The 26676-nt window shown below is 46.9% G+C and overlaps 1 protein-coding gene across 1 annotated transcript in view; it reads left to right on the top strand.

Moving 5' to 3' along the window:
• dnah2 (dynein, axonemal, heavy chain 2) overlaps positions 1-26676 on the top strand; it is a 174476-nt gene that overhangs the window by 95690 nt on the left and 52110 nt on the right. Inside the window, exons 49-61 of the mRNA XM_067972290.1 lie at positions 881-1105; positions 6075-6179; positions 7908-8096; positions 9147-9232; positions 9713-9843; positions 11464-11616; positions 12406-12573; positions 14181-14341; positions 16765-16904; positions 18328-18460; positions 20142-20281; positions 23912-24122; positions 26109-26225. Of these exons, the coding sequence (XP_067828391.1) occupies positions 881-1105; positions 6075-6179; positions 7908-8096; positions 9147-9232; positions 9713-9843; positions 11464-11616; positions 12406-12573; positions 14181-14341; positions 16765-16904; positions 18328-18460; positions 20142-20281; positions 23912-24122; positions 26109-26225 (1959 nt within the window). The remainder of the gene's footprint in view (positions 1-880; positions 1106-6074; positions 6180-7907; positions 8097-9146; positions 9233-9712; positions 9844-11463; positions 11617-12405; positions 12574-14180; positions 14342-16764; positions 16905-18327; positions 18461-20141; positions 20282-23911; positions 24123-26108; positions 26226-26676) is intronic.

Raw genomic sequence — 26676 nt, 5'->3', positions numbered from 1 at the left:
AGTTCTTACTGTGAAGTGTCTGTCAACAGATGCATTCACTGTTTGTTGTGGATGGGTCAGTAGCTAAATGCACCGTGATGGTGTGGCACTGAGTCACATAAATCACAGGACGATCCCAGCTCGGCCAGGTCCAGATGTAGTAATTTTGGCCCAATGTCATTTTACGGAATGGGACGCCTAATCTATTACATTTCAGAGTATTTGTTTGGAGAACTGTTATGCTAATGAGTGACCTTTCACCTCTGGCGCCCGGGGTCAAATCCGATACAGTGGGATGAAATTCTCCCCTTTTTGTTGGCCGTAAGGATCCCAGGTCTCGGCCTAGATTCAATGCGGTAACAACCCACAGCACAAAACTTCCCTGCGTCCAGCATCAATTGTCACTTAGTCGGTACTCTCACTTAGGCCACGAGGATGGTGTTGTAAGCCTTGAGAAAGCATCAGACTGGTGCTTAGGGACCCCTCTTTTCAGTGGAGTCTGAAACACATTATTTAGCCTAGAGCGGAAGGAGCTGTGTTAGTTGCTGAGGGGGTTGGAGAGGAATTTTCCTGAATATTTTTTCCTTTATTGGCCCTGGGTTTTTTTGCCTCTCCCAAGAGATTACATGGGGGTGGGGGGAGGGAGGGAGGGACAAGCGTCTGGTCATAATATTCCAGTCAACATGAGTGTGGGGCAGGCTTGATGGACCAGATGGCCTTTTCCTGCCTGTCATTTTCATATGTAACTGGAGTGCTTGATACTGATGGTGGGTGATTGAAATATGTTCCATTTCCCTTGGTGACATTCCTCACCTTGATGATGAGCTCAAAGTTGGTACACAAAATATTAGTTTCGAGCACTCACTTGCTGGTTCCTGACCCCTCCCGTCCTTATTCACAGACCACATCTAAAAACGTCCAGGATATCATCGAGAGTCGGGTGGAGAAAAGGACAAAAGGAGTTTATGTTCCAGTTGGCGGCAAAAAGCTCATCACCTTCATGGACGACCTGAACATGCCAGCCAAAGATACCTTTGGCTCTCAGCCTCCACTAGAGCTCATCCGCCTCTGGATCGATTACAGCTTTTGGTACGACCGCCTCAAACAGACTGTCAAATACGTAAAGGTAAAGGCAGTTTGGGTTTCAGAAAGAAAGAACGAATTTGCCTTTCTATCGCGCCTTCCATGACCTCAGGACGTCCCAAAGCGCTTTACAGCCAATGAAGTACTTTTTTGAAGTGTAGTCACTGTTGTAATGTAGGAAACGTGGCAGCCAATTTGCGCACAGCAAGATCCCACAAACAGCAATGTGATCATCTGTTTTTTAGTGATGTTGGTTGAGGGATAAATATTGGCCCAGAACACCGGGGAGAACTCCCCCTGCTCTTCTTCGAAATAGTGGCTGTGGGATCTCTTGCATCCACCTCAGAGGGCGGACGGGGCCTTGGTCTAATGTCTCACCTGAAAGATTGCACCCCTCGACAGTGCAGCGCTCCTTCAGTATCGGCATTGGGTGTGTCAGCCTGGATTTTATGCTCAAGTCTCTGGAGTGGGATTTGAACCCACGACCTTCTGACTCAAAGGCAAGAGAGAGAGAGCTCCCCACTGAGCCCCGGCTAACATCTAGCATGGAGCAAGAACCTCTCAGAACATTGTACAAGTAGAAAGGAGTTGCTCCCCTCCTGGCCTAATGAGTAAAAGCACTGACCCCTGCAGTACCGAGCCATATGGACCGGAGGGTCCCAGGTTCGATTCTTGGTCTGAGCTCAACTGGGTTAGTTGGGCTGCTGCAGCTGGGCTAGGGAAAGGGAAATCTCAGTCCTGATCGCCACCCAGTGACTCTGGAAGGTGGATGTGTGTCGAGTGAGGGTCGGGCGATGCTCAGCTGTGACACAGTTGAAAGGCCTACTGACACTCGTTGACTAAGCTCACATGTGAAGGATGTGTCACTTGGGTGAGTTAGTGGAGGAGGGCTGGAACTGCATTCTAGACTCCAGGCGAGGGAGAAAGTTCTGATAAAACTCGAAGGGAGTATTCAATGTAATGAAAGACTCCACTCCCTCTGCAATTTCTGCTAACTTTTACTTTGTAATACAAATGCATTGAGTAGAACAGATCACACTTTCTTACTCCTATTGCTCAGGCTTAGAGGGGCCATTTAAAAAAAATAAAAGTGGCAGAGTGGATGGTGCTGTACACAGATTAGCTACCAAATTAGCAGCAGTGACTACACTGCAAAACAAATCCATTGGCTGTCGAGCTCTCTGAGATAGCCTGAGGATGCTAGAGGTGCTATATAAATGTGTGTATATATCGCTCCTGTGAAGCACCTTGGGATGTTTTACTACATTAAAGGAGCTAAATAAATGCAAGTTGTTGTTGTAAATGTATGTTCTTTATTTAGTGCTTTTTGTTTATAGAATCATGTGGCACAGAAGGAGGTCATTCGGCCCATCGAGCCTGTGCCGGCTCTTTGAAAGGGCTATCCAATTGGTCCCACTTCCCCCCCTGCTCTTTCCCCATAGCCCTGAAAATGTTTCCCCTTCAGGCTTTTATCCAATTTCGTATTGAAAGTTATTATTGAATCTGCTTCCCCCGCCCTTTCAGGCAGCGCATTGCAGATCATAACAACTCGCTGAGTAAGTTCTTTTTCCTCATGTCACTTCTGGTTAAGAAACGTTGTGCATTTGAAATTCTAGAAACAGTTAACTGGCTCAGCTCCCAAGTCTCCTTCAGACTGCTCAGCTATTTATTGTAAATAGTTGTCGTTTACCGCCTCACTGTCTCATCTGACTTTTTAACCCAGCCATTTGAGCCAGTTAGATATGAAGTGGCAGCTAGCTAAACGGGTAGTGCCGGTTTCCTAGAGCAATATGTCATGGAACCAACCAGGGAACAGGCTATTTTAGATCTTGTATTGTGTAATGAGACAGGGTTAATTAGTAATCTCTCAGTAAAAGAACCTCTGGGGAAGAGCGATCATAATATGATAGAATTTCACATTGAGTTTGAAAGTAACGTGTTTAAGTCAGAAACTAGAGTCTTAAACTTAAATAAAGCCAATTACAGAGGTATGAGGGGTGAGTTGGCGAAGGTAGATTGGGAAATTAAATTAAAGGGTTTGACAGTGGAAAAGCAATGGCAAACATTTAAAGAACTATTTCAATATTCTCAACAAATAAACATTCCATTGAGAAATAAAAACTCCACAGGAAAAGTGATCCATCCGTGGCTAACTAAAGAAGTTAAGGACAGTATTAGATTAAAAGAAGAGGCCTCCAATGGTGCCAAATAGAGTAGTGAGCCTGAGGATTGGGAGAGTTTTCGAAACCAGCAAAGGATGACCAAAAAATTGATAAAAAGGGAGAAAATAGAATATGAAAGTAAACTAGCAAGAAATATAAAAACGGATTGTAAGAGCTTCTACAAGTATGTAAAAAGGAAGAGAGTAGCAAAAGTAAACATTGGTTCCGTACAGACTGAGACAGGAGAAATTATAATGGGGAATCAGGAAATGGCAGGTGCGTTAAACAAATATTTTGTATCTGTCTTCACAGTAGAAGACACAAAAAACACACCAGAAATAGTGGGGAACCAAGGGGCTAATGAGAGTGAGGAACTTAAAGTAATTAATATCAGTGGAGAAAAAGTACTGGAGAAACTAATGGGACTAAAATCCGACAAATCCCCTGGACCTGACGATCTACATCCTAGGGTTCTAAAAGAGGAGGCTGCAGAGATAGTGGATGCATTGGTTATGATCTTCCAAAATTCCCTAGATTCTGGAACGGTCCCTGTGGACTGGAAGGTAGCAAATGTAACCCCGCTATTCAAGAAAGGAGGGAGAGAGAAAACAGGGAACTACAGGCCAGTTAGCCTGACATCAGTCCGTCGGGAAAATGCTGGAATCCATTATTAAGGAAGTGATAACAGGGTACTTAGAAAATCATAATATGATTAGGCAGAGTCAACATGGTTTTATGAAAGGGAAATTGTGTTTGACAAATTTATTAGAGTTTTTTGAGGATGTAATTAGCAGGGTAGATAAAGAGGAACCAATGGTTGTAGTATATTTGGATTTTCAAAAGGCATTTGATAAGGTGCCACATAAAAGATTGTTACACAAGATAAGGGCTCATGGGGTTGGGGGTAATATATTAGCATGGACAGAGGATTGGTTAACGGACAGAAAACAGAGAGTAGGGATAAACGGGTCATTCTCAGGTTAGCAGGCTGTAACTAGTGGGGTACCGCAAGGATCAGTGCTTGGGCCTCAGCTATTTACAATCTATATTAATGACTTAGATGAAAGGACTGAGTGTAATGTATCCAAGTTTGTGGAGGATACAAAGCTGGGTGGGAGAGTAAGCTGTGAGGAGGACACAGAGTCTGCAAAGGAATTTAAGCAGGTTAAGTGAGTGGGCAAGAAGGTGGCAGATGGAGTATAATGTGGGGAAATGTGAGGTTATTCACTTTGGTAGGAAGAATAGAAAAACAGAATATTTTTTGAATGGTGAGAAACTATTAAATGTTGGTATTCAGAGAGACTTGGGTGTCCTCAGACAAGAAACACAAAAAGTTAGTATGCAGGTACAGCAAGCAGTTAGGAAAGCAAATGGTATGTTGGCCTTTATTGCAAGGAGGCTGGAGTACAAGAGTAAGGAAGTCTTACTACAATTGTACAGGGCTTTGGTGAGACCTCACCTGGAGTACTGTGTACAGTTTTGGTCTCCTTATCTAAGGAAGGATATACTTGCCTTAGAGGCGGTGCAACGAAGGTTCACTAGATTGATTCCTGGGATGAGAGGGTTGTCCTATGAGGAGAGATTGAGTAGAATGGGCCGATACTCTCTGGAGTTTAGAAGAATGAGAGGTGATTTCATTGAAACATATAAGATTCTGAGGGGGCTTGACAGGGTAGATGCTGAGAGGTTGTTTCCCCTGGCTGGAGAGTCTAGAACTAGGGGGCATAGTCTCAGGATAAGGGGTCAGCCATTCAAGACTAAGATGAGGAGAAATTTCTTCACTCAGAGGGTTGTGAATCTTTGGAATTCTCCACCCCAGAGGGCTGTGGATGCTGAGTCGTTGAGTATATTCAGGGCTGCTGCTTCTATTTCTTATGTTCTTATTTGGTGATTCTGTTTTTAGTGTTGGGATTTACAGTATTGTATCTACTAGTATGATGATCAGAGCATAACAGTGCTAGTTTTCGAGTTTCGAGTTAGAATTTACAATTCCGGATATCTGGGAGTCAGCACACGGCTGGGATCTGATGTCCATGTTCAGGTAGCGGATATTACTGGCTTTGATTATTATCCTCTTATTATTCTATATCAGCTCCACACCTGAAGCAATGAAAATTGCAGCAGTGATTGCAGAATGATATTTTGTCAGCTTGGTTCAGCGGCACTCTCTTCTCTGGGCACGGAGAGAGTGCAGTCTAATCCAGTACTGAGGGGGGGGGGCACTGCATTGTTGGAGATGCTGTCCTTTAAACAAGATATTCCATCAAAGATCCTGTGGCATTAATTGACCAACATACCTAAACACAGTTAACTGGACATTCATCTTATTGCCTGTTTCTAACGCCGAAAAGACTGTTGCACATAACAGTCACTGCACTTCAAAAGCAGAGTGTTCATTAACACCACTGTGTCAGCCAATGAGTTGGAGGTGGGCCGGGATGTACAGCAAACAGAGTCTATTTAAACAGCGCAGAGAACAGTCTACAGAGTCTATTTAAAAAGAGTCTCTATGAACTACAGCAAACAGAACTCATGACAGAAACAGGATGATTATATGTTGCCCGATAAAAGCAGGGTGATTTCTCCAGCAAAATCCAGTGAGTGGAGGATAGTTCCATACAAACGATATGTGTAAAATCAATCCCAGTCACTTCCAGCAGTGCGGTCTTCAGGCGTGATTGACGGGGGAATTATTCTGGCCGGGAACAGTGGGGTCACTATATCCAGCCCTTCAAAAATAACCATTTGCCCAAAGCATTTCAAGATGATAAAACGCTATAGAAATGCCAGGTATTGTTTACCATTTTATGCAAATGACATTTTTACAACGTGCTAATGTTTATCTCTCAGGACATGTTTCTGATGGGTGCGATGGGCCCTCCTGGAGGAGGGAGAACGATCGTCTCGCCCCGTCTCCAAAGCCGCTTTAATCTGATCAACATGACGTTTCCTGTGGTAGGTAGTCTTTCTTTGGGGAGGGGTAATATAATTGCAATCTCATTTATTTCTCTGATTTTTTTTTAAAAAAGGAAGAAAGAAATAAGGTTAAAAATGTAATTAAATTGCTATCAATGCAAAAACCTTAAACATAAGAATATATGAACAATGTCAGACAGGAAAAGACCTTCTGGTCTATCCGGCCTTGTCCCCACACACTTACAATACCTCACAATATATACACTCTCCATCCCAACCAAAAGCCATGTGATCTCCTGGGAGAGGCGAAAAACCAGATAAAATCTCAGGACAATTAGGGAAACATAATCTGGGAAATTCCTCTCTGACTCCCTTAGGTGATCGAAACCAGACCAGGAGGTCACTCTGGCCCTGAATTCTATGCAGTACCTTTTGTAAGAGGTGATCTCCGCCCCAGCCAGAAACAGGTCCGGCTCACGGTGGGAGGGATTCAGCGAATCGGCGTCCACCGCACGAGCCGGCAGCCTGTTCCAGAGGACAACTATTCTCTGGGAAAAGAACCACCTCCTGACATCTAACCTCGATCTGGCCTGGCACAACTTAAAATTGTGACCCCTGGTCCTCCCTAAGCTATTCAGTTGAAACAAACTGTCCATACAAGCACAACCTACTCCCTTTGTCTTATAAACCTCGATCAAATCACCCCTAAATCTACGTTTCTCTAAATGTAGTGTCCCGACACTTTGAGCCTGTCCAGGTAACTAAGATACTTCAAACTGGGAATTAATCTCGTGGCCCTTTTCTGCACCCTTTCCAAAGCTTGAATATCATCCATCCCTCTGAGGAGACCAAAACTGGGCACAGTATTCTAACTGAAGCCCAACCAAAGTCTTGCACAAGAACGGAATTGTTTGCTTTGCCTTCTAGTGAACTGTCCCATAAATGCACCCTACTTGCTGTCGCTATCGCTTCACTGCATTGCTCATGAACCTTTGGAGATCTATGCACTAGAACGCCCAGTTCTCTTTCTTCCTCCATCGGCTTTAGTCCTTTTCCCTGAAGGGCGTATGAATGTTGGACATTAGCCATGCCCACGTGCATAACACTGCACTTTTCTAAGTTAAACATAATTTGCCAGTCACGAGCCCAATCCCCCAAAGCACCCATATCTGCCTGTAGTAGTCGAGCATCGTCTGCAGTCCTGACTCTCGCACATATCTTAGTATCATCTGCAAACTTGTAGATTGTTCCCCCAGCACTCACATCTAGATCATTGATGAAAATAGTAAACTGCAACAGTCCTAACACCGATCCCTGCAGGACACCACTGGTGAACGGTCTCCAAACAGATCCAAATCCATCTATAACACTGTCTGTCCATGGGCTTCCAGCACGGTAGATTGCCACTGATACCAGAGGCTTTGATCTTGTAGAGAAGTTTCTTACGATGCGGTACCTTATCGTAAGCTTTTTGGAAGCCTAGGTAGACAGTATCTACCGGTTTCCCTCATCTTGGTGATTTCTTCAAAAAATACAATCAAATTAGTAGGACAGGACCTCCTTTTTTTGAAGCCATCTTGGGTGTCCCTAATATGTCCCTCTCCATCTAAGTAGTCATATATTGCAACCCTAATGATTCCCTAATTGACGGTTTGTATCCTTCCATGTATGTTTACAGATGTACCTCTATACTGATTGTCTTGTTAACTTGCATTGTTTCTTAAATTCTTGGGTAGATTGACATATGAACATTTTCTCCCTGTGTAGACATCCCAGATTAAGCGTATTTTCAGTACACTGATAAACCAGAAGTTGCAGGACTTCGATGAGCAGATGAAGCCCATCGGCAACATCATTACAGAAGCCACCATCGAGCTTTACAATGCAGTTATTCAGAAATTCCTACCGACACCAACTAAGATTCACTATCTTTTCAACCTCAGGGATATCTCCAAGGTACCTTTTCTCTTGCTCCACCTTTCATTCCTCCTGTCCTATCCTCTCTCAGTGTCTCTCTCATATTATCTGTCCTGCTCTCAATCTTTCTACTGTTCTCTCTTTCCCGTTGCCCCTCTCTTCAATTCTGTCTCCCCCTCTTGCATTGTTTCTCTTCTATTATCTCTCTCTTCTGTTCTTTATCTCTTACCTCTCCTAGTCCCCTTTTTCAACTGTTCCCCCTCTCTTTTCTATTCTGTCTTCCTCTCTAGCATTGTCTCTCTTCATTATCTCTCTTCTATTCCTTATCTCTCATCTCTCTCCTATTCCCTCTCTCTCATTTCCCCTTTCTCTACTACCCCTTTCTCCTATTCTCTGCTCGCTCCAATTCACTTATCTCTCACATTTTGCCTTCTCCCTCATCTATTTATATTTTCCATCTTTCCTTCTGAAACCCCACCCCTGCTTGTTTTCTGTCTAGTCTGTTTTGCTTTAAAGCAGCGATGGATTTTACTTGTAAGTCAATGACCAGGTTATGAGATTTGATGGACGAGAAGGAGTATGCTGTATTTATTTTTAATCCATGACATTGTTTCTCACTCCTCCTGATGACCTTGTAAGTAAAGCCTTCACCCAGTGTATTCCTAAACCATAGAGAGCAGAAGGTCTTCAGTTCTGTGCTGTGTCAGATCTTAGCCAAGGCATCAATAGGGCTCCAATTGACGTCAGTTCCCTGGGCTAGGGAGGAGAACAAGCAGCCATAATTCTCAGTAGTGACCCCTGCCGGAAAGTGCCCTTGAGAAGTGTCTTGTGAGGACAACACAGGCTCGGCTGTTATGCTCTCCATGAACGAATACCTACCGACATTCACTTTCTGGGACCATGTGAGACGGATGGTCCCTTGACCGAGACACTGGAGGGCTGCTGGCAAGGAGGAGAAAAAATTGGCCAAGAAGAAACAATGGTGATGTGTGTTTGTAGTTTAGCCCAGCCAGCCCTGAGGTACATCCACCCGCCCCCATCTCCCTTATTTGTACCTAATGTTGCTGCTATTTTGATTGCTGCCCACAGATATTCCAAGGAATGCTTCGTGTACACAAAGATTACCATGACACAAAAACAAGTATCACACGGCTATGGGTGCATGAGTGCTTCAGGTATCTCTCTTACTTGTTATCTTTTCCGATTTTTCTCCTGACACGGTGTTGGGGTACAGTTCCACGGGCACTATCATCCCCCTCCCTCCCATTACCCGAGGGTCGGGTTCTTCATGTGCAAATCTAGACTGTGGGATATTGGACCAGGAGAGGGGCATCACAGCCAAGTCCAATCCTGTCCTCACCCAGCGTTCACTGGACCGCGATCAGGATTGGGGGGTATGATGTTATTTTCCCCCCTCGCTCGCGGATGCTGAATCCCAAACTGCCGTCCCAGCTGCTTTCAGCCGTCTCGGCATGGCCAGGAATCGAACCAAATACGCTTCCTGGTTTGTAGAGCTCGGCTCCACCCCTCACCCCTCCAAAAAGCTCCAGTTATTTTCCCTGTAGCATTCTCGGGTGTATGTCAGTAGAAGTATTTGAAGTGCCTTTTGCTCCTGTCACAAGGCCGAATTAACCTCTCCTGTCTGATTGATGCAGGGTGTTTTCTGATCGCTTGGTGGACCATAAAGACATGGAAACGTTTGTGGTGTTACTGACTGAAAAATTAGGCACCTTCTTAGACATGACTTTCCACAGCCTCTGTCCAAACAAGCAGTCGCCCATCTTTGGTAAGAGTGGACGCACAAAATTAAAAAAAAATACAATGTACACAAATAAAGTGTGCCTCCCCGTCTCAGGGATTCTATGAAATTTCCTCTCTGCTCATGATTTTAAATAACGCGAGCTGAAATACCATGGCATCACCTGTGGGTAGCCTGAAGCACAGTTGTGATGTACAGGTGCTTTGGTATAGGTGTTTTAACTTGGACTGTGCCTTTAAGGTCACTGCTCATGTAATCCCTATGGATAAGCTTGGTCCTTGGGAAGAGGCCAGGTTAGCAAGCTCAGAAATGCCTGCCTGCCTTGCTCTTTTCTGGTCTGTCGCTGTTTTGTGAATACGACATTTGACCCGTAAGGTGCAAAGGCAATGCGTACTTTACATGCATGACAAAGTGCGACATTTCAAGGTACGCCACTTGGAGTTGTGATGGATGCGTGCTAGACGCAAGACTAATATTGGAGCATTTATCAGGATGGTGATATATAAAAAAAAATATTTGAATCGGTGGCCTGATGGCACATGCTGCCAGAGTCATTGGCCAATAAGTTCGGGAGCTAACTGGCAAACTAAGACACTTATATGACAGGCAACATTTCTAGCCAGATGTGTGCCATCCGCCATGTTGGGATAGGAAGAAATAGGCGTCCTGTCCCCTCGCCTGAAGCAGGTGTTAGTCCCTTTGCATATGCAAATAAGGGACCCACTGCCTGTTTGAGGCCCCCATTGCCTGATTGGTTTGCTCAGAGGCAGCCGACACTGGTTACACTCGGGGGAACCAGACCTTGGGATCACCTCCAACCTACAAGGTAAGTTTCTTATTATTTACTTACCTGGAGGAGTACTCACCCCAACCCCCACATTTAACATAAGCTGCTCTCCCCACCTCCGGCGTCCTGTCCCTATCCCCGATCAGACCCGATACCTGATCTCCCCCCACCACCCCCAACCCAGATCTCCGGACCCGGCCCCCACGATCCCTGGCACAGACCCTGGACCCGCTTACCCGAGGGCTGTTGTGATACTAGCAGAGGCCCGATCTTGCACTGCTCTTCACCTTTGGGCTGCTGCACCTCACCGGCTCCATTATAATGCGGTCTGAGGCCCAATACCGGGGGCACCTCGGGCCTCACCATCCAGGTGAAGAGTGTTCAAATCCCTCCATGGCCTCGTCCCTCCCTATCTCTGTAACCTCCTCCAGCCCTACACCCCTCCCTATCTCTGTAACCTCCTCCAGCCCTACAACCCCCCGATTTTAATCGCTCCACCATTGGCGGCCGTGCCTTCAGCTGCCTCGGCCCTAAGCTCTGGAATTCCCTCCCTAAACCTCTCCGCCTCTCTCTCCTCCTTTAAGACGCTCCTTAAAACCTATCTCTTCGACCAAGCTTTTGGTCACCTGTCCTAATATCTCCTTGTGGCTCGGTGTCAAATTTTGTTTGATAATCGCTCCTGTGAAGCGCCTTGGGACGTTTTACTACGTTAAAGGCGCTGTATAAATGCAAGTTGTTGTCATTGTACGATAAAATGCCAAACCTAATTCCAAGGACCACTAGTCACCCATTGGAAGTACGCGGGCAGCTCTCTTGCAAATGGGCTGTAGATTAATGGGGGTGTCTTTCTTTTGTGTCAGGCGACTTCATGCGAGGAGATCCGCCCGTGTATGAAGACCTAACAAACTTCAAGGTCCTGAAAACGTACATGGAGACCCAGCTGGATGAGTATAACGCAACCCCTGGGGTGGTGTCAATGAGCCTCGTCCTGTTCAGAGACGCTATCGAACACGGTAACGATCCTCCAGCGTCCTACATTGCTTTACGTAGTGGCGGGTGCAGCTGTTCCTCTTGCTATTGGCAGGAGCACATTCAGAAGCAAAAAGTCTTCAAGAACAGGGAAAGGCCATTAAGCCCATCTGTTTTCCATCAATTAGCCCTACAGGCCTTGTCACCATAGTTAAGATTTCTTCTGTGGGTTGTGAAATTATAAAATCTGTATTCATGATTTTGCTGCATGTAGTACGCAGAGAAAACCTTCCCCTATAACCCCAGAAATACATCCAGTTGTCTGCTGGACCTATTTGTACTGTCTGTTTCAGGAACTAGTTCCATAGCTCTATTACGCTTTGGTGAAAAAGTTTCTTGACTTCCTTATTTACTGCCAACTTGATGTGATGTGATGAATCTGTTGCTATAGTTATAATACTGCGATACCAATATAGCATACTTTAAGACCGGGTGTTTGTGCAGGAGATGGCCTTGGGGGACTGGCTGGGCAGGAGGACATGGGAAGCATCCTACTTTGTCCAGTTGTCCAGTTGTGTTGGTTTATTCTATCTTAAAAGCTGATTTCAAAGCCTCTATCACTGATCTTTCATGTCTGGCGCTTGCATTCAAAACCAGCCCCAATGGATGGGATGTCTGTTGGCTACAACAGTCCAATCCAGTTCCTGGTCACATTGGCCTTGGGTTAGGAGGTCGGAGGTGCCACGCAGTGCTCCACAGGAGAGCTGCAAGAGATCTGTTCCACATACCAGCCAGTCTGCTTCGATTTGTACTCTTCACTCTTCCTTCCTTAGTGACGCGGATTGTTCGTGTGATCAGTCAGCCGCGTGGGAACATGCTGTTGGTTGGAATCGGGGGCAGTGGGCGACAGAGCCTATCTCAGCTAGCAGCTTACATCTCTGACTACAACACCTACAAAATCGAAGTTACCAAGGTTTACCGCAAGCTGGAGTTTAGAGAAGGTAAGTCTGCCTCTGGGCTGCAGCGTCTCGGTATTGTTATATATTAATGCCCTTTCTGCCCTCAGACATTTAACCTTACTTGTCTCATTTCTTTTTGAAAGTGCCTGTCTTAGATCCCCAAAGGCTATGTGGCTTTTAATGTACCACCCAGTGTGATCCTGAGCCATACGCTCCAGGCAAGTCTCAGTCTGCATGGAATTAATCCATCTCAGCTGAGCAAAGGCAGTAATATTGGCTGTACTGTCCCTGGGCTATGAGTACCAAAATTCTATTTAGTGATGACTGCTGGAAAGTGCATGTGTATGGATGTTGGGTGAGGACAGGATTGGGTTCAAAACAACAACTTGCACATCCCAAGACGCTTCACAGGAGCAATTATCAGACAAAAATTGACACCAAGCCAAAGAAAAAGTCTTTAGGACAGGTGACCAAAAGCTTAGTCAAAGAGGTAGGTTTTAGGGAGAGTCTTAAAGGGGGAGAGAGGGGCAGAAAGGTTTAGGGAGGGAATTCCAGAGCTTAAGGCCTAGATGGTTGAAGACATGGTCGCCAATGGTAGGGTGAAGGTGGGGGGCGGGGGGCTGGTGGGTGGACAAGAGGCAAGAGTTGGAGGAGCACAGAGATCTCGGAGGGTTGTAGGGCTGGAGGAGGTTACAGAGATAGGGAGGGGGCGAGGCCATGGAGGGATTTGAAAACAAGGATGCGAATTTTAAAATGGGAAGTGTTTGGAGACTGGGAGCCAATGTAGGTCAGCGAGCACAGGGGTGATGGGTGAACGGGACTTGATGCGAGTTAAGATACAAGCAGTAGAGTTTTGGATGAGCTGAAGTTTATGGAGGGTGGAAGATGGGAGGCCGTCCAGGGGAGCATTGGAATAGTCAAGTCTGGAAATAATAAAAGCATGGATGAGGGTTTCAGCAGCAGATGAGCTTAGGCGGGGCGGAGACAGGCGATGTTACGGAGGTGGAAGCAGGCGGTCTTGGTGATGGAGATGATAATGGGGGTCGGAAGCTCAGCTCAGGGTCAAATAGGACGCTGAGATTGCGAACAGACTGGTTCAGCCTGAGACAGTGGCCGGGGAGAGGAATGGAGTCGGTGACTAGGGAACAGAGTTTGTGGCGAGGGTTGAAGATAATGGCTCTGGCCTACCCAAAGTTTAATTGAAGGAAAATTCGGCTCATCCAGGATTGGATGTCGGACAAGCAGTCTGATGACCCAGAGGCAGTGGAGGCGCAAGAGAGCTGGTGGTGAGGTATAGCTGGGTGTTATCTGTGGAATCTGACATTGTGTTCTCGGATGATGTCGCCTTGGGGCAGCATGTAGATGGGAAATGGGAGGGGGCCAAGGATAGATCCTTGGGGGAGTCCAGAAGTAACGTTGCGGGAGCGGAAAGAGAAGCCATCGCAGCAGATTCTCTGGCTACGACTGGATAGGTAGGAGTGGTGCCCTCCACTGTCTAGGCTCACACACAAACGAATGGTCACATGGGCTAAGTACAAGATGGTGCCCGTCACCTCATTGGTTTGAGGAAGGGAGGTGGGAACTGGGGAGGGAATTTAAATATAATAAAAATAATTTTCTGTTGACTGAACTCAACTGTACATTTGTAGACATCAAGAAAATCTACCGTGAGGCAGGAGTTGAAAATAACCCGACAATGTTCCTGTTTACGGACACCCAGTTAGTTGAAGAGTCCTTCTTAGAAGATATTAATAATATCCTGAGCTCAGGAGAAGTTCCAAACCTGTTCAAAGCAGACGAATTTGAAGAGGTGAGTAGCTGGTGTGCGATACAAGGCTAGTGCATGTGCCTGCTCAGGCTCCCTACACTTGCATATGGCCCGGTCAGAAAGAACTTCCCTTTCACCTCCTCAGGACATCCCAAAGTTTTATTTTGAAGTCCAGTGACTTGTTATTCAGGAAAGCTCTGCAGCTATTTTCTGCATAGCAAGGTCCAATAAACAGCAAATGAGATGAATGTCCAATTAATCTGTGCTTTTGGTGGTGTTGGTTGAGGGAAGGATTTTGCCTCCAGGACCACGAAGAACACTCTGCTCCTCTTCAAATAGTTCTATAAGATCGTCTACATCCACTTAAGCAAGCAGAGAGGGCCTCACTTTAATGAGTTGGCTGGCAGACAGCACTACAGACAATGCAGCACTTCCTTAGTATTGCACTAAGCACGTCTCACTTGTACTAGTTCAAGGACCCTGTCATTAGCCAGCTGTCTTGCCCAACTGACATTCAACATGTCACTTAGGCCATAGAAATAATTTTCTGAGTTCTTGCTCCCAGAGCAGGGCCTCGCCTGCTGGGAGAGCGTATTGGGATTAGGGTAGATGCCCTCACAATTTCCCTCCGTGCCCGAACTCTCGATATGCAGTCCCTGTGGGTGAGGCTCTGTGCTGGGAGCATGATCTTGTCAGGTTACCTCTTGTACCTCAGGCTGGCCTAAATAAGTGAGCACAGAGTCCCCACCAGAGGAAATGTGAATTGTTCAGGAAAGATTCAGTGGAGAGCAGATTAAACCGTTCCACCAAGATTTATTTTTTCCACTTTTCCTTCTGTGGCAGACAGACTGAACGCTATTTTAAACCCAACTTCACTCTGTGTTCCAGTACTCCGCACAATTAGATTGAGACCTGACTCGCAGTTATTCAGCCACTTTCAATGCACTCCCAAAATAACTTTGCATTGGCGCAGAAATGTCAATATGACTGTACGCTATGATCTAAAGCCTTGCTTGTGGGAATCCTTGCTCGTTGGAATCCTTGCTCTATTCAAGATCTTTTAGCAATCTCCCATAGTGCGAAAGAAAGAACTTGCATTTCTATTGCCCCTTTCATGACCTCTGGTCGTCCCAAAGCGCTTCACAGCCAATGAAGCACTTTTGAACTGTAGTCACTGTTGTAATGTAGGGGAAACAGCCAATTTGCGCACAGCAAGATCCCACAAGCAGCAAAGAGATAATGACCAGATAATCTGCTTTTTAGTGATGTTGGTTGAGGGAAAAATATTGGCCCAGGACACTGGGGAGAACTCCCCTACTGTTCTTCGAAGTAGTGCCGTGGGATCGTTTATGTCCACCTAAGAGGGCAGATGGGACCTCAGTTTAACGTCTCATCCGAAAAATGGTATCTCCGACAGTGCAGCGCTCCCTCAGTACTACCCCTCCGACAGCGCAGCGCTCCCTCAGTACTGCCCCTCCGACAGCGCAGCGCTCCCTCAGTACTGCCCCTCCGACAGTGCAGCACTCCCTCAGTACTGCCCCTCCGACAGCGCAGCGCTCCCTCAGTACTGCCCCTCCGACAGCGCAGCGCTCCCTCAGTACTGCCCCTCCGACAGCGCAGCGCTCCCTCAGTACTGCCCCTCCGACAGCGCAGCGCTCCCTCAGTACTGCCCCTCCGACAGCGCAGCGCTCCCTCAGTACTGCCCCTCCGACAGCGCAGCGCTCCCTCAGTACTGCCCCTCCGACAGCGCAGCGCTCCCTCAGTACTGCCCCTCCGACAGCGCAGCGCTCCCTCAGTACTGCCCCTCCGACAGCGCAGCGCTCCCTCAGTACTGCCCCTCCGACAGCGCAGCGCTCCCTCAGTACTGCCCCTCCGACAGCGCAGCGCTCCCTCAGTACTGCCCTGGGAGTGTCAGCCTGGATTACGTGCTCAAGTCTTTGGAGTGGAGAAGACAAGAGATATCAATAATTATTGGTTCGGTGACTCCAAGTTTGGATTTTAAGAGCCTGTACATTTTCAGAGGAAGGGAATACAGAGAATGGGTGAGGAATTCCACAGTTTTGACGTCCTGGGAAGAAAGAATAGAGTCAGAGATGGCACAATGAGTTCTGTTTTTTTTCCCCCCCTTTCCCCAGATAGTGTGAATCGAAGTTACAGAGCGTACCGGCTGACTGTTTGGGATATGGTCTCATTTCATGCCGATAATTTTAGCAAAAATGTCGGTGTGACAAAATGGGAAATCCACCCTTGCGGCGGCATTTTCACTGAAATTATTAACAGGAGAAATGTGCGGTCCCACTTGTGGCACCTGCTTTCTGAAAATTGATAGTTTGGCGTAGCTTTTTGCTAGTCTGGGGCTACAAGGCAACTATGGACTTGCTTTGGATCATAGCCAAATCTAATCCGGGAGCCACTGAAGCAGAGTAAGGTACAGTGCAGTTGTTAATCATTTTCTCCATTCCCAGATTAAATCTTCTTTGCTGGAAGAAGCAAAGGAAGAGTCCATTTCTGAAACAACTGAAAGCATGTTCAATTTTCTAATGGAAAGAGTGCGTAATAATCTCCATGTCGTGATGTGCATGAGTCCTGTCGGAGACCCTTTCAGGTAAGCAGTTGTGATGGAGACTGTGGTATGAGTGAGATCTATCGGTATGAGACCAAAGGTTCTATGTTATTTTCGCTCTGAAGATGTTTATTCAGCATCAACCATGTGCCAATAGTGTGAGTCCAGGTTTCAAGAAGAACTAGTGAAAGTATTGGAACTGACAGTTACTGTCTGGTACAGGTTAGGAGAAACCTGAAAGGGATAGTGAAGACAGCTTATCATCCAAACTGGACAAACTCAACCACAATAAGGGGAACCCTAAGAATTGTGTACCTTTGACTTGTGTTTTTGAGGTCGATAAGCTCGTGATGTTAAGTTATTGCCCGTGTGGCTTTCTCTTTTTCATTTCTTCAGTTTCGTTATCTGATGCCCTGTTTCTTTGCCCCATTGTCTACACTATGGAGCTCTTCACCATTGTCCTAAAGTGGTCGAGTTCGTCCAGTTTGGATGATGGGTGTCTTCGCTTTCCCTCTCAGTTAGACAGTAACAGGCAGTTCTGATACTTCCACTAATTCTTCTTGAAATATTTGCAACTTGCCTAGAGCGGTGTTTGAGAGACAGATCTTTATCTCAGTTGCCTCCCTGAATGGTCGTGCCAAGAAGTCCAGCAGAGGTGCCTGGGCGTTGGGGGAGAGGGCAGGGGGATTACCAATGGTAAGCTGTTAGCTGCACTCAAGAAAAGAGCGAATGTGTCTTCATTTTGGCTTGTAAACATGACTCTGTTTGACTGGGCTATGTTCCACAGTGTGTGGATCCACATGAGCTGAAGTGGGAGGCCCACCTACTGGCATAGCACAGGAATCGTTTGCCGCGCAATGCGTAGTCAGCGCTTAGCGGACTGTACATATGAGGGTTAAAAGGGTCTTCACAGAGCGGCCAAGTGGGTACTGGAAGCGCTAATTAAGGTTCTCATGATGTTCTTAATTCTCTGGCTGTAGCTGCCCAAATTGGCAGAAGCAGGAGACCAGTCAAGAAAATATGAAAGCTGTGTCAGCTCCCCACAGCCACTCAATTAGTTCTTCACACACAAGCGGTATTTTGACTTTAGATGATAGTGTGAAACGGGCAATATCGATTCACCCGCGTGTTATAGATCTCTCCCGATTTTCATTTCCATTGAAGTCAATGAATCGATATCGCCCATTTTACACTGTCACCCAAAGTCAAAATTACCCCCAGAAGAGTGATCAACGCATGGATTGGACGTCACTTACAACAGTGGAAGTGAAATCCCCTTGAACCATTTAAGATACAGGTAGATGCTCTGAGAGGTGGGGTACAGGGTCTGTCTTGATGGTTGAGGTATTTTAGGCTGATTGGCCTTCCTCATTTATACCTTGTGATTTTCATTGCAACACGGAATTTTTAATCACCAGAGTAAGCTGCCCAAGGACATTTTATTTTCTCTTTAACTGTTTTAAAGGAATCGTGTTCGCCAGTACCCTGCACTGGTGAACTGTACCACCATTGATTGGTTCTCAGAATGGCCAAACGATGCCTTACTCGAAGTGGCCGAGAGATACCTGCTGAGCGTGGACCTTGGAGGACCAGAGGAGGTAAGAGATCGTTCCCATCAGGAGACCTTGGAGAACCAGAGGAGGTAAGGAATCATTCAGATCAGGAGACCTTGGAGAACGAGGAGGGAAGAGATCATTCCCATTAGGAGACCTTGGAGAACCAGAGGAGATAAGAGATCATTCCCATTAGGAGACCTTGGAGGACCAGAGGAGGTAAGGAATCATTCAGGTCAGAATGATCTGTGGCCTCTTAGGTCGAAGGTAAATGGAGGGCACTCCAGTCACTGTGTATGATGCTGACCTGTAGTGGTCCCAGGTTCAATCCCTGGCCTGTGCTGTTAGCTGGGGCAGCAGTGGAGCATGGCAATTGGCCTCACCCAACTTCTGCATAAACGCATCTTCCAGCTGGAGTAATTGGACAGCAATCAGAAGTGGGAACATTGGCTGATTTCCCCCCCTCCCTAGCCCAGGGGTTCTGATGCAAATTGCGGTGCCTGTCCTGCTGCTTGGGCTGAGATCATCTAACTCAGCATTGACCAGCAAGTGAGCCGGGGACTTTCCTGACCTGCATACTTCCACTCTGCTCTTTTACCAACTGAGATATCAGGTGAGCTAGCTTGAAGACTATACATGTGTGAAACTGTGCTGGCTCTATCTTTCACTTTTATACAATCCTGCATGTTTTCTTTTTAGTAACTAAGAGGATATATTTATCAGGAAAGGCTGAACAGGCTGGGGCTCTTTTCTCTAGGCTGAGAGTTGACCTGATAGAAGTCTTTAAAATGATAAAAGGGTTTGATAGGGTAGATGTAGAGAAGATGTTTCCACTTGTGGGTGAGTCCAAAACTAGAGGCCATAAATATAAAATAGTCACTAATAAATCCAACAGGGAATTCAGGAGAAACTTCTTTACCCAGAGAGTGGTGAGAATGTGGAACTCGCTCCCACAAGGAGTGGTTGAGGTGAATAGTGTAGATGCGTTTAAGGGGAAGCTGGATAAACACATGAGGGAGAAAGGAATAGAAGGATATGCTGATAGGATGAGATGAAGTAGGGAGGGAGGAGGCTCATGTAGAGCATAAAAACCAGCATGGACCAGTTGGGACGAATGGCCTGTTTCTGTGCTGTAGGTTCAATTTGTAAAGACATTTTAAAAAAGTGAAAGACTTAAGAGCCACACGAGGACAGGCCGGCAGGTTTCGGCCCACGACTGTCAGTGTACCTCCTGGTCCGCACTTACTGGGTGCCATTGGTCACCCGTCCGCCCCCTCATTCAGCATTTGGTGCAGTTCAAACAAGATGGGGCTGGGGGTTATTTAACAAATGGGAAAGGGGCAGGAAGAACATGAATGAAGATTAGATTCAGAACCATTGAATAACGGTTTCAAGCTGAGAAACCCAGATGGAGGGTCCAGGCCGATAGCGCAGGATACTGGACAGCAAGTGGCCAAGAGAGGCAGGAGAAAAGTTGAAGTAAATTAAGAAGTAGTGATGAGGTGACGTCGAGCTCGGCTTTTAAAAGCCTGTAGGTTGTAAGAAGAAGGGAAGACTGAGGGAGGAGAGTTCCACTGTTTTGAGATCCTGGAGAAGAATAATTGAGTGGGGGATGGTGAGATAAGTCTTGAGTGAGACATAGTGAGGATGCAGGCAGAAGGAAGAGTGTATGGAGTGGACTATTTGCACAGCAGAATATATAATCCAAGAGTTCCTTCCGTTCTAGCTACGCAGTAACTTGGCGCACATTTTTGTGACCATGCACCGTTCAGTGAGAACGTACTCTGAGAAAATGATGCTGGAACTGCGGAGGCAAAACTACGTCACCCCAACCAACTACCTGGAGCTCGTGACTGGCTACAAAAAGTGAGTGCCAACTGGTGGCGTGATCTCTAACTTCATCCTATTAATGCACTTATCACTGTCATGCAGCATGTAAGACATAACTGTAATCTCCCAGTATCAGTACAGGAAACTACGTAGCCTGCTCCTGATCACTAGCTAATAATCCTTGCTGTAACGTGTGTGTGTGTCTGGGTGCGTATGAGTGTGTATCTGGGCATGTGCGCGCACATGTGTGTCCGGGTGAGTGCGTGTCTTGGTGTGCGTGTGCACGCGCATGTGTTTCTGGGCGGGTGTGTGCGTGTTTGTGTGCATGTGAGTCTCTGGGTGTGTGTGTGTATGTCTGTGCGCGAGCATGAGTGTCTGGGTGTGGGTGTGTGTGCGTATGCGCGCATGCATGAGTCTCTGGCTGTGTGTGCGTGAGCATGAGTGTCTCTGGGTGTGTGTGCATGTTTGCTTGCACGTGCATGAGTGTCTCTCGGTGTGTGTGTGCACGAGCATGAGAGTTTCTGTGTGTGTGTGTGCGCGAGCATGTGAGGCTCTGGGTGTGTGTGTACACGAGCATGAGAGTTTCTGGGTGGGTGTGTACATGAGCATGTGAGGCTCTGGGTGTGTGTGTACACGAGCATGAGAGTTTCTGGGTGGGTGTGCGCGCGCGTGCATGTGAGGCTCTGGTGTGTCGCGCGCACGTGTGGGTCTAGGTGTGTGTCTGAAGACAGGATTGGGGCTCGACAATGCCCAATCGTGGTGTCTAGCTGTGAACACTGCCCGTTCCGTCTCACGCGGGAAGTGGGTGAGGTGCCAGAGGGCTGCTGACACTCGTGGCTCTGTACCCAGCCAGAATCGGGGCTTTCACAAAAGCAGACGAGGAAACTATCACTTGGTCTGATGATGTAGCACATCACAGGGCTCAGCTAACATCACAAACTGCAAGAGCAAAGCTCAAGCACAGAACTAACTGTAACTGAACTGCTGTGTGCTTGTAATGTGCCCTGGAGTTTCTAACTCTATACAGTGGATCCACACTTTGCATTATTTATTGATTTTCAGTTTTGTTTTTTGACCAGTACTGAGAGTGCTTGTTACTAGCACTGGCTGCCTTGAAATAGGAAAGTGTTCCATTGCCCAGCCCTATTGACCCTCGCATTGATTAGCATGAAATTCATACAGCTAAATGACATTGTAGGATACTGGCATACTGTTTGAAGTTGTTCTCTCTGCTGTTTCAGCAGACGTGCTAACCCGGTTATTTAAACAAGTGCGTTGGACGTTCGTGCCACTTGTTATCATGCACTGTAATTTTGTCAGTCTGGGTGTTTCAATTAAAGGGATTGGATGACAGAGCAAGCGGGATTGAATGGCCCAGTGGGCGATTGCACGGCCGTTTCACCTCCGTCTGCGTTCAAATCCACCCCAGACTGATGGGATGAGTCTCCTCTGTCTGTCTGTAAGGGTCACATATGAAATAAATTTGGGCAGTCTCAATCCAATCCCTAGTTGGGCAAACCTGCCCCTTATTCTGCACTAAAAGGGGAGACTCCTCTTAAAGCCCGGGTTAAGGCACATGGGTAGGAATTCCTCTGGTGGCCGTGCAACATAACACAAATGGTTCATGCAGGTCTCCTCGCTCGATGGAGTACCATTACAATTTTACTTCATAAACTGCTTTACCATATTCCAGAAGAGTTCTTATCTTATTAAAAAAAAATATTCTGGAGTGAGGGTGACACTGGCAAGGCCGGAATTTATTGCCCATCCCTGAGAAGGTGGTGGCGGGCCGCCTTTTTGAACCACTGTAATCCTTGTGATGGGGGTGCTCCCACGATGGTATTAGACAGGGCATTCCAGGATATTGACCCAGTGCCAATGACGGATGTGTCCAAATCAGAATGCTGTGTGAACTCGATGACCCCTGCATTGCTAGTCCAGTACCACAGCCAGTACACTATTGTACCCAGTTAGGTTGTTGGGGAGAGAGGGAGCTTTATTCTTCAACTGTCTGTTCTATACCTGACCTGGGAGTGCTTGAAGCTGACATTTTGGGGAGTGGGGGAAGTAGAAAAGAGTCAAATTCCCCATCGCTGACACGCCTCACTCTGAGGAGCCTACAGAATTCAGCCTTCCTTCTACAAGAGAAAAGCAGCCACTGGCAAAATCTTGTACCACGGGCGATATCATCCAGTAATTCAATCGGAACAAAGCTCGAGGAAAAAAAAAATCACTTTACACAAAAGTGGTTAGACTCCTGAAGTGAGCGGCTATTGTGAAGTAAATCTTATGCTGAACGTTAAAAGAATAATTATGGTTCATTTTATGCTTGAATATGAAATCTCATACAATCAGAGTGAATGGGGAAAGTGGTCTTTTTGAACCATGCACTTGGATCACATTTGACTGGAGCTGACAATACAATAGAGTGATTTTCCAGCATGAATTGCTGACTCCCTGCTGTCTGGACATTTACTGACGCTAGTTCCTTGCACTTTACTGCTGCAAAATTAAGCTCCTTCCAACTTAAGCTGAACAATTACCAAATCTGATTAATCCTTAAAGGGGAAGGAAAGTCTTAACCATGCCAGGTATGCAGCATATACCGTCTTGGTAAAAAAAGAAATACTTGGAATTCATACAGTGCCTCAACTCAAAGCACTTCACTCTGTAAATTACTTTGCTGGAGTGCAGTGACTGCCGTTATGTAGGTTATGGTAGCGTGGTTTCCCAGGGTCAGGCAGGAACAGTCACGGCTCCCACTACCATCGACGCAGCGCAAAGGCAGGGGAGGGCTAAGCCTATAGCCTTCGTGAGAGGAGTAGGTGCGTGCCGTGGAGCTTCAGGGGCCAGTTATAAAATTTAAAATAAAAACAGAGATTGCTGGAAACACTCAGCGGGTCAGGCAGCATCTGTGGAGAGAGAGAGAAACAGGGTTAACGTTTCAGGTTGATGACCTTTCATCAGTACCAGTCATCGACCTGAAACATTACCTCTGTTTCCCTCTCTCTCTCCACAGATGCTGCCTGACCTGCTGAGTGTTTACCAGCATTCTCTTGTTTTATTTCAGATTTCCAGCATCCGCAGTATTTTGCTTTGGTATAAAGTTTAAGTCCCTGTTCCGTTAATCTGCATACGCCACAAGTTGCTGACACTGACTTATCCTGATGTTCTGATTTAGGATTTATTTGTCAATGAGGCAACAGCACTAAAAACAACGCTGTCCAAACCTCTAGGCCCACAGCGTTCAAACAGGGCCGACCAGGGAGTAAGAAATCCAAGCACAAGCACTGGGTTACCTCAGCTTCAATGGCCAGATTGGCAGGCGTCGGAGGGCAAGGGCTGCCATCGGCTGCGGTTTGGACACCACGGCATGCAGACGTGCATCACTGTCAGTGACATCACTGGAGTGGTCAAGCTGCAAAGAAACCCAGGTTGTCACGGCTTACTCACAATAGAGACTTCACAGCTGAGCCCACTCCTGCTCTCATCCCAACATCCACATGCCATTTCCTGCAGGATAGTGTGATAAGGAGCAGCAACCCCAGCTCATTTTACCCTTCTTTGGCACAGTGGCGCTGAGTCAGTCGCACCTTGCCATAGCCCTGAGGCCTTGTGTTAGGCTGGCCTGTGCTGATGGGAGTTTATCTGATTTTTGTTTCAAAGGCTACTGGAGGAGAAACGGATCGAGCTGAGCACTCAGGCCAACAAGCTGCGGAACGGACTGTCTAAGATTGACGACACCCGCGTTAAGGTGGAGGTGATGTCAGTCGAGCTGGAGGATGCCAAAGTGAAAGTGGCAGAGTTCCAGAAACAGTGTGAGGAGTACCTGGTGATCATCGTGCAGCAGAAGCGGGAGGCTGATGAGCAGCAGAAGGTGGGAGAGGAAGATCTCTTCCACATTGTATTTCCATTAGCCCTCCAGTGCTCCTGTAGCAGTGAAGGTGCACTCGCATTATCCCCATTCATTCATTTAGGTTCAAAGGCAGGAAACTCAGTGCTGGGGCTGGAAATAGATGACCTCTATTGCCCTGGTCCCCTCTCTGTTTTCTTCAGCCTAATTTTTCTAACTTCCTAACTTGACCCTGTCAGTCCTATGAGCTGGATGTGTTCTTTACCTGCTCACTTCCGTTACCTTGCTCCTCACCAGGCTGCATATATCCCTTTATCAATTTCAGGATCCTTATCCTCATCTTCAAATGTCTCCGTGGCTTCACTCCACCCTACCTTGTGGCCTTCCCCAGCCCTATGCCCCTGCTTGCGCCCTTTGTTCCACTGACATTGGTCTGTTCCTTGTTCCCTGTATTCTTATCTCCAACAAATTGCAGCCACTCTTTCAGCCCGGTGCCCGTTCCGTCTGGAACTCCCTCTGCCGTGCCCCCTCCCTCCCTGTTTTCAGGAGACTACTAAAGCTTTTTATCTTTCAGCCCCGTTGCTGAACTCCACCCCCACCTACTCTTTGCCCTCCGGCTCAGTGTCCACTTGATCATCCAATCCGTAGAGGTCTCTGGGTTATCTGTCTCACCACCTCAGAGAAAGCTGTTGTTGCTTCTGCAGGGAATTCTGATGGTGGGTTTCACATGATGCTGCGAGACCACTTTCCATTTCCATTTGACCTCACTATTTGTAGATTGAGTTTTTTTTTGTGTCCCTCTCCTCATCTGACAGCATGGGCTCACACTGAGGTATGATGGGAGTGGGAAGTTACAAAGGGGCATAGACAGACTGAGTGAGTGGGTAAAACAATGGCAGAAGAAGCTCAATGTGGGGAAGTGGGAGGTCATCCACTTTGGATCCGAGAAAGACAAGCCGGAATATTTTCTTAATGGTGAGAGACTAGGAGCTGTGGAGGAGCAAAAGGGGTTTAGAAATCCAGGTACACAGATCAATAAAAACTAGTGCACAGGTAATGGAATGTTGGCCTTTATCTCAAGGGGATTGGAATTCAAAAGTGAGGAAGTGATGCTTCAGTTGTACAGAGCCTTGGTCAGACCTCACCTGGAGAGACTGCATTCAGTTCTGGGCACCGCACCTCAGGAAGGATAGATTGGCCTTGGAGGGGGTGCAGCGCAGATTCACCGGAAAGATACCGGGGCTAAAAGGGTTAAATTATAAGGACAAGTTGCATGAACTTGGGTTGTATATCAATGAGTTTAAGAAGTTGAGGAGTAATATAATCGAGGCGTTTAAAATGATGGAGGAATTCAGTAGGGTAGATGGAGAGAAACTATTTCCTTTGATGGGGGGAGTCCAGAACGAGGGGACATAATCTTAAAATTAGAGCTAGTCTGTCCAGGAGTGAAATCAGGAAGCACTTCTTTCACACAAAGGGTGGTGGAAATCTGGAACTCTCCCCCCACCAAAAGGCTGTGGATGCTGGGGGTCAGTTGGAGCTTTCAAAACTGAGATCGATAGATTTTTGTTGGGTAAGGGTATCGAGGGATGTGGAGCAAAGGCGGGTAAATGGAACTGAGGTACAGAACAGCCATAATCTAATTGAATGGCGGAGCAGGCTCAAGAGGCTGAGAGGCCTCCTCCTGTTCCTCTGTAACAGCCTCGCAGGCAGCAGCTGCTCTATGGCACCTTGCCCAAGAGGCTGCTGTTTCCAATGTGAGCATGTGTGTGTACCTTCCAGCCAGGGTCACTAGTTAGCCATCAGCTACCTTGGCTGATTTCAGGACATCGAGCCCAATTGTAGCATCCCATACTGCCTGTCTCAGCTGGAACCTGGAAGCCTCCCGGCCTCTGTGGTTCAAAACCACACCGGGCAGGGACCTACCGATTTAAGTCACAAGGGTGAGCTCTTTTTACTGTAATATGATCATTGTCCTGATGGCCTCATTGAGTGTTTCTGTCCGTACAGACTGTAAGCTCTCACAGTGAGAAGATAGCAGCGGAAGAGATAAAATGCAAAATAATGGCAGCAGGTGCCCAAAAGGAACTGGATGAGGCCATGCCAGCACTGCAGGAGGCGATGAAGGTACGAAACTGGAAATAAATGATGTGACTTTTGCTCACGCAGCCTCCCTCACCTGCTGCTGCTTCACATCCTCTGCTGTTGCAGAACGTCACGTTGGATTGTGTGCCAGCTTGACTCAGTTAGTGGCACTCTCATCTCTAGGGTGAAAGGTTGTGAGTTCAATTCCCGTGTCAGGAGTTTGAGCTGAAACTCCAGTCAGTACTGAACGAGTGCTGCATTATCGGAGGCACCACCTCTTTGGATGAAGAGATTAAGCCAAGGCCCCCGGTCTGCCTGTTAAGTTATTTTGCCTCAGTCACACAGTCACTTTGCCTCACTTGCACAGCCACTTGATAATCAAGGCTGTTAACCAGAAAACTGCGCGCACTGTATACAGAAGAATCAAGTGGATGTAGAACTAAGCACGAAGCCAATGAGGGGGAGAGGCCGAGTTATTTGTACTTGCAGTTTT

This window comes from Heptranchias perlo, chromosome 35, assembly GCF_035084215.1.
Source record: "Heptranchias perlo isolate sHepPer1 chromosome 35, sHepPer1.hap1, whole genome shotgun sequence".
Classification (NCBI taxonomy): domain Eukaryota; kingdom Metazoa; phylum Chordata; class Chondrichthyes; order Hexanchiformes; family Hexanchidae; genus Heptranchias; species Heptranchias perlo.
This window is presented reverse-complemented; position numbering and strand designations above follow the sequence as displayed.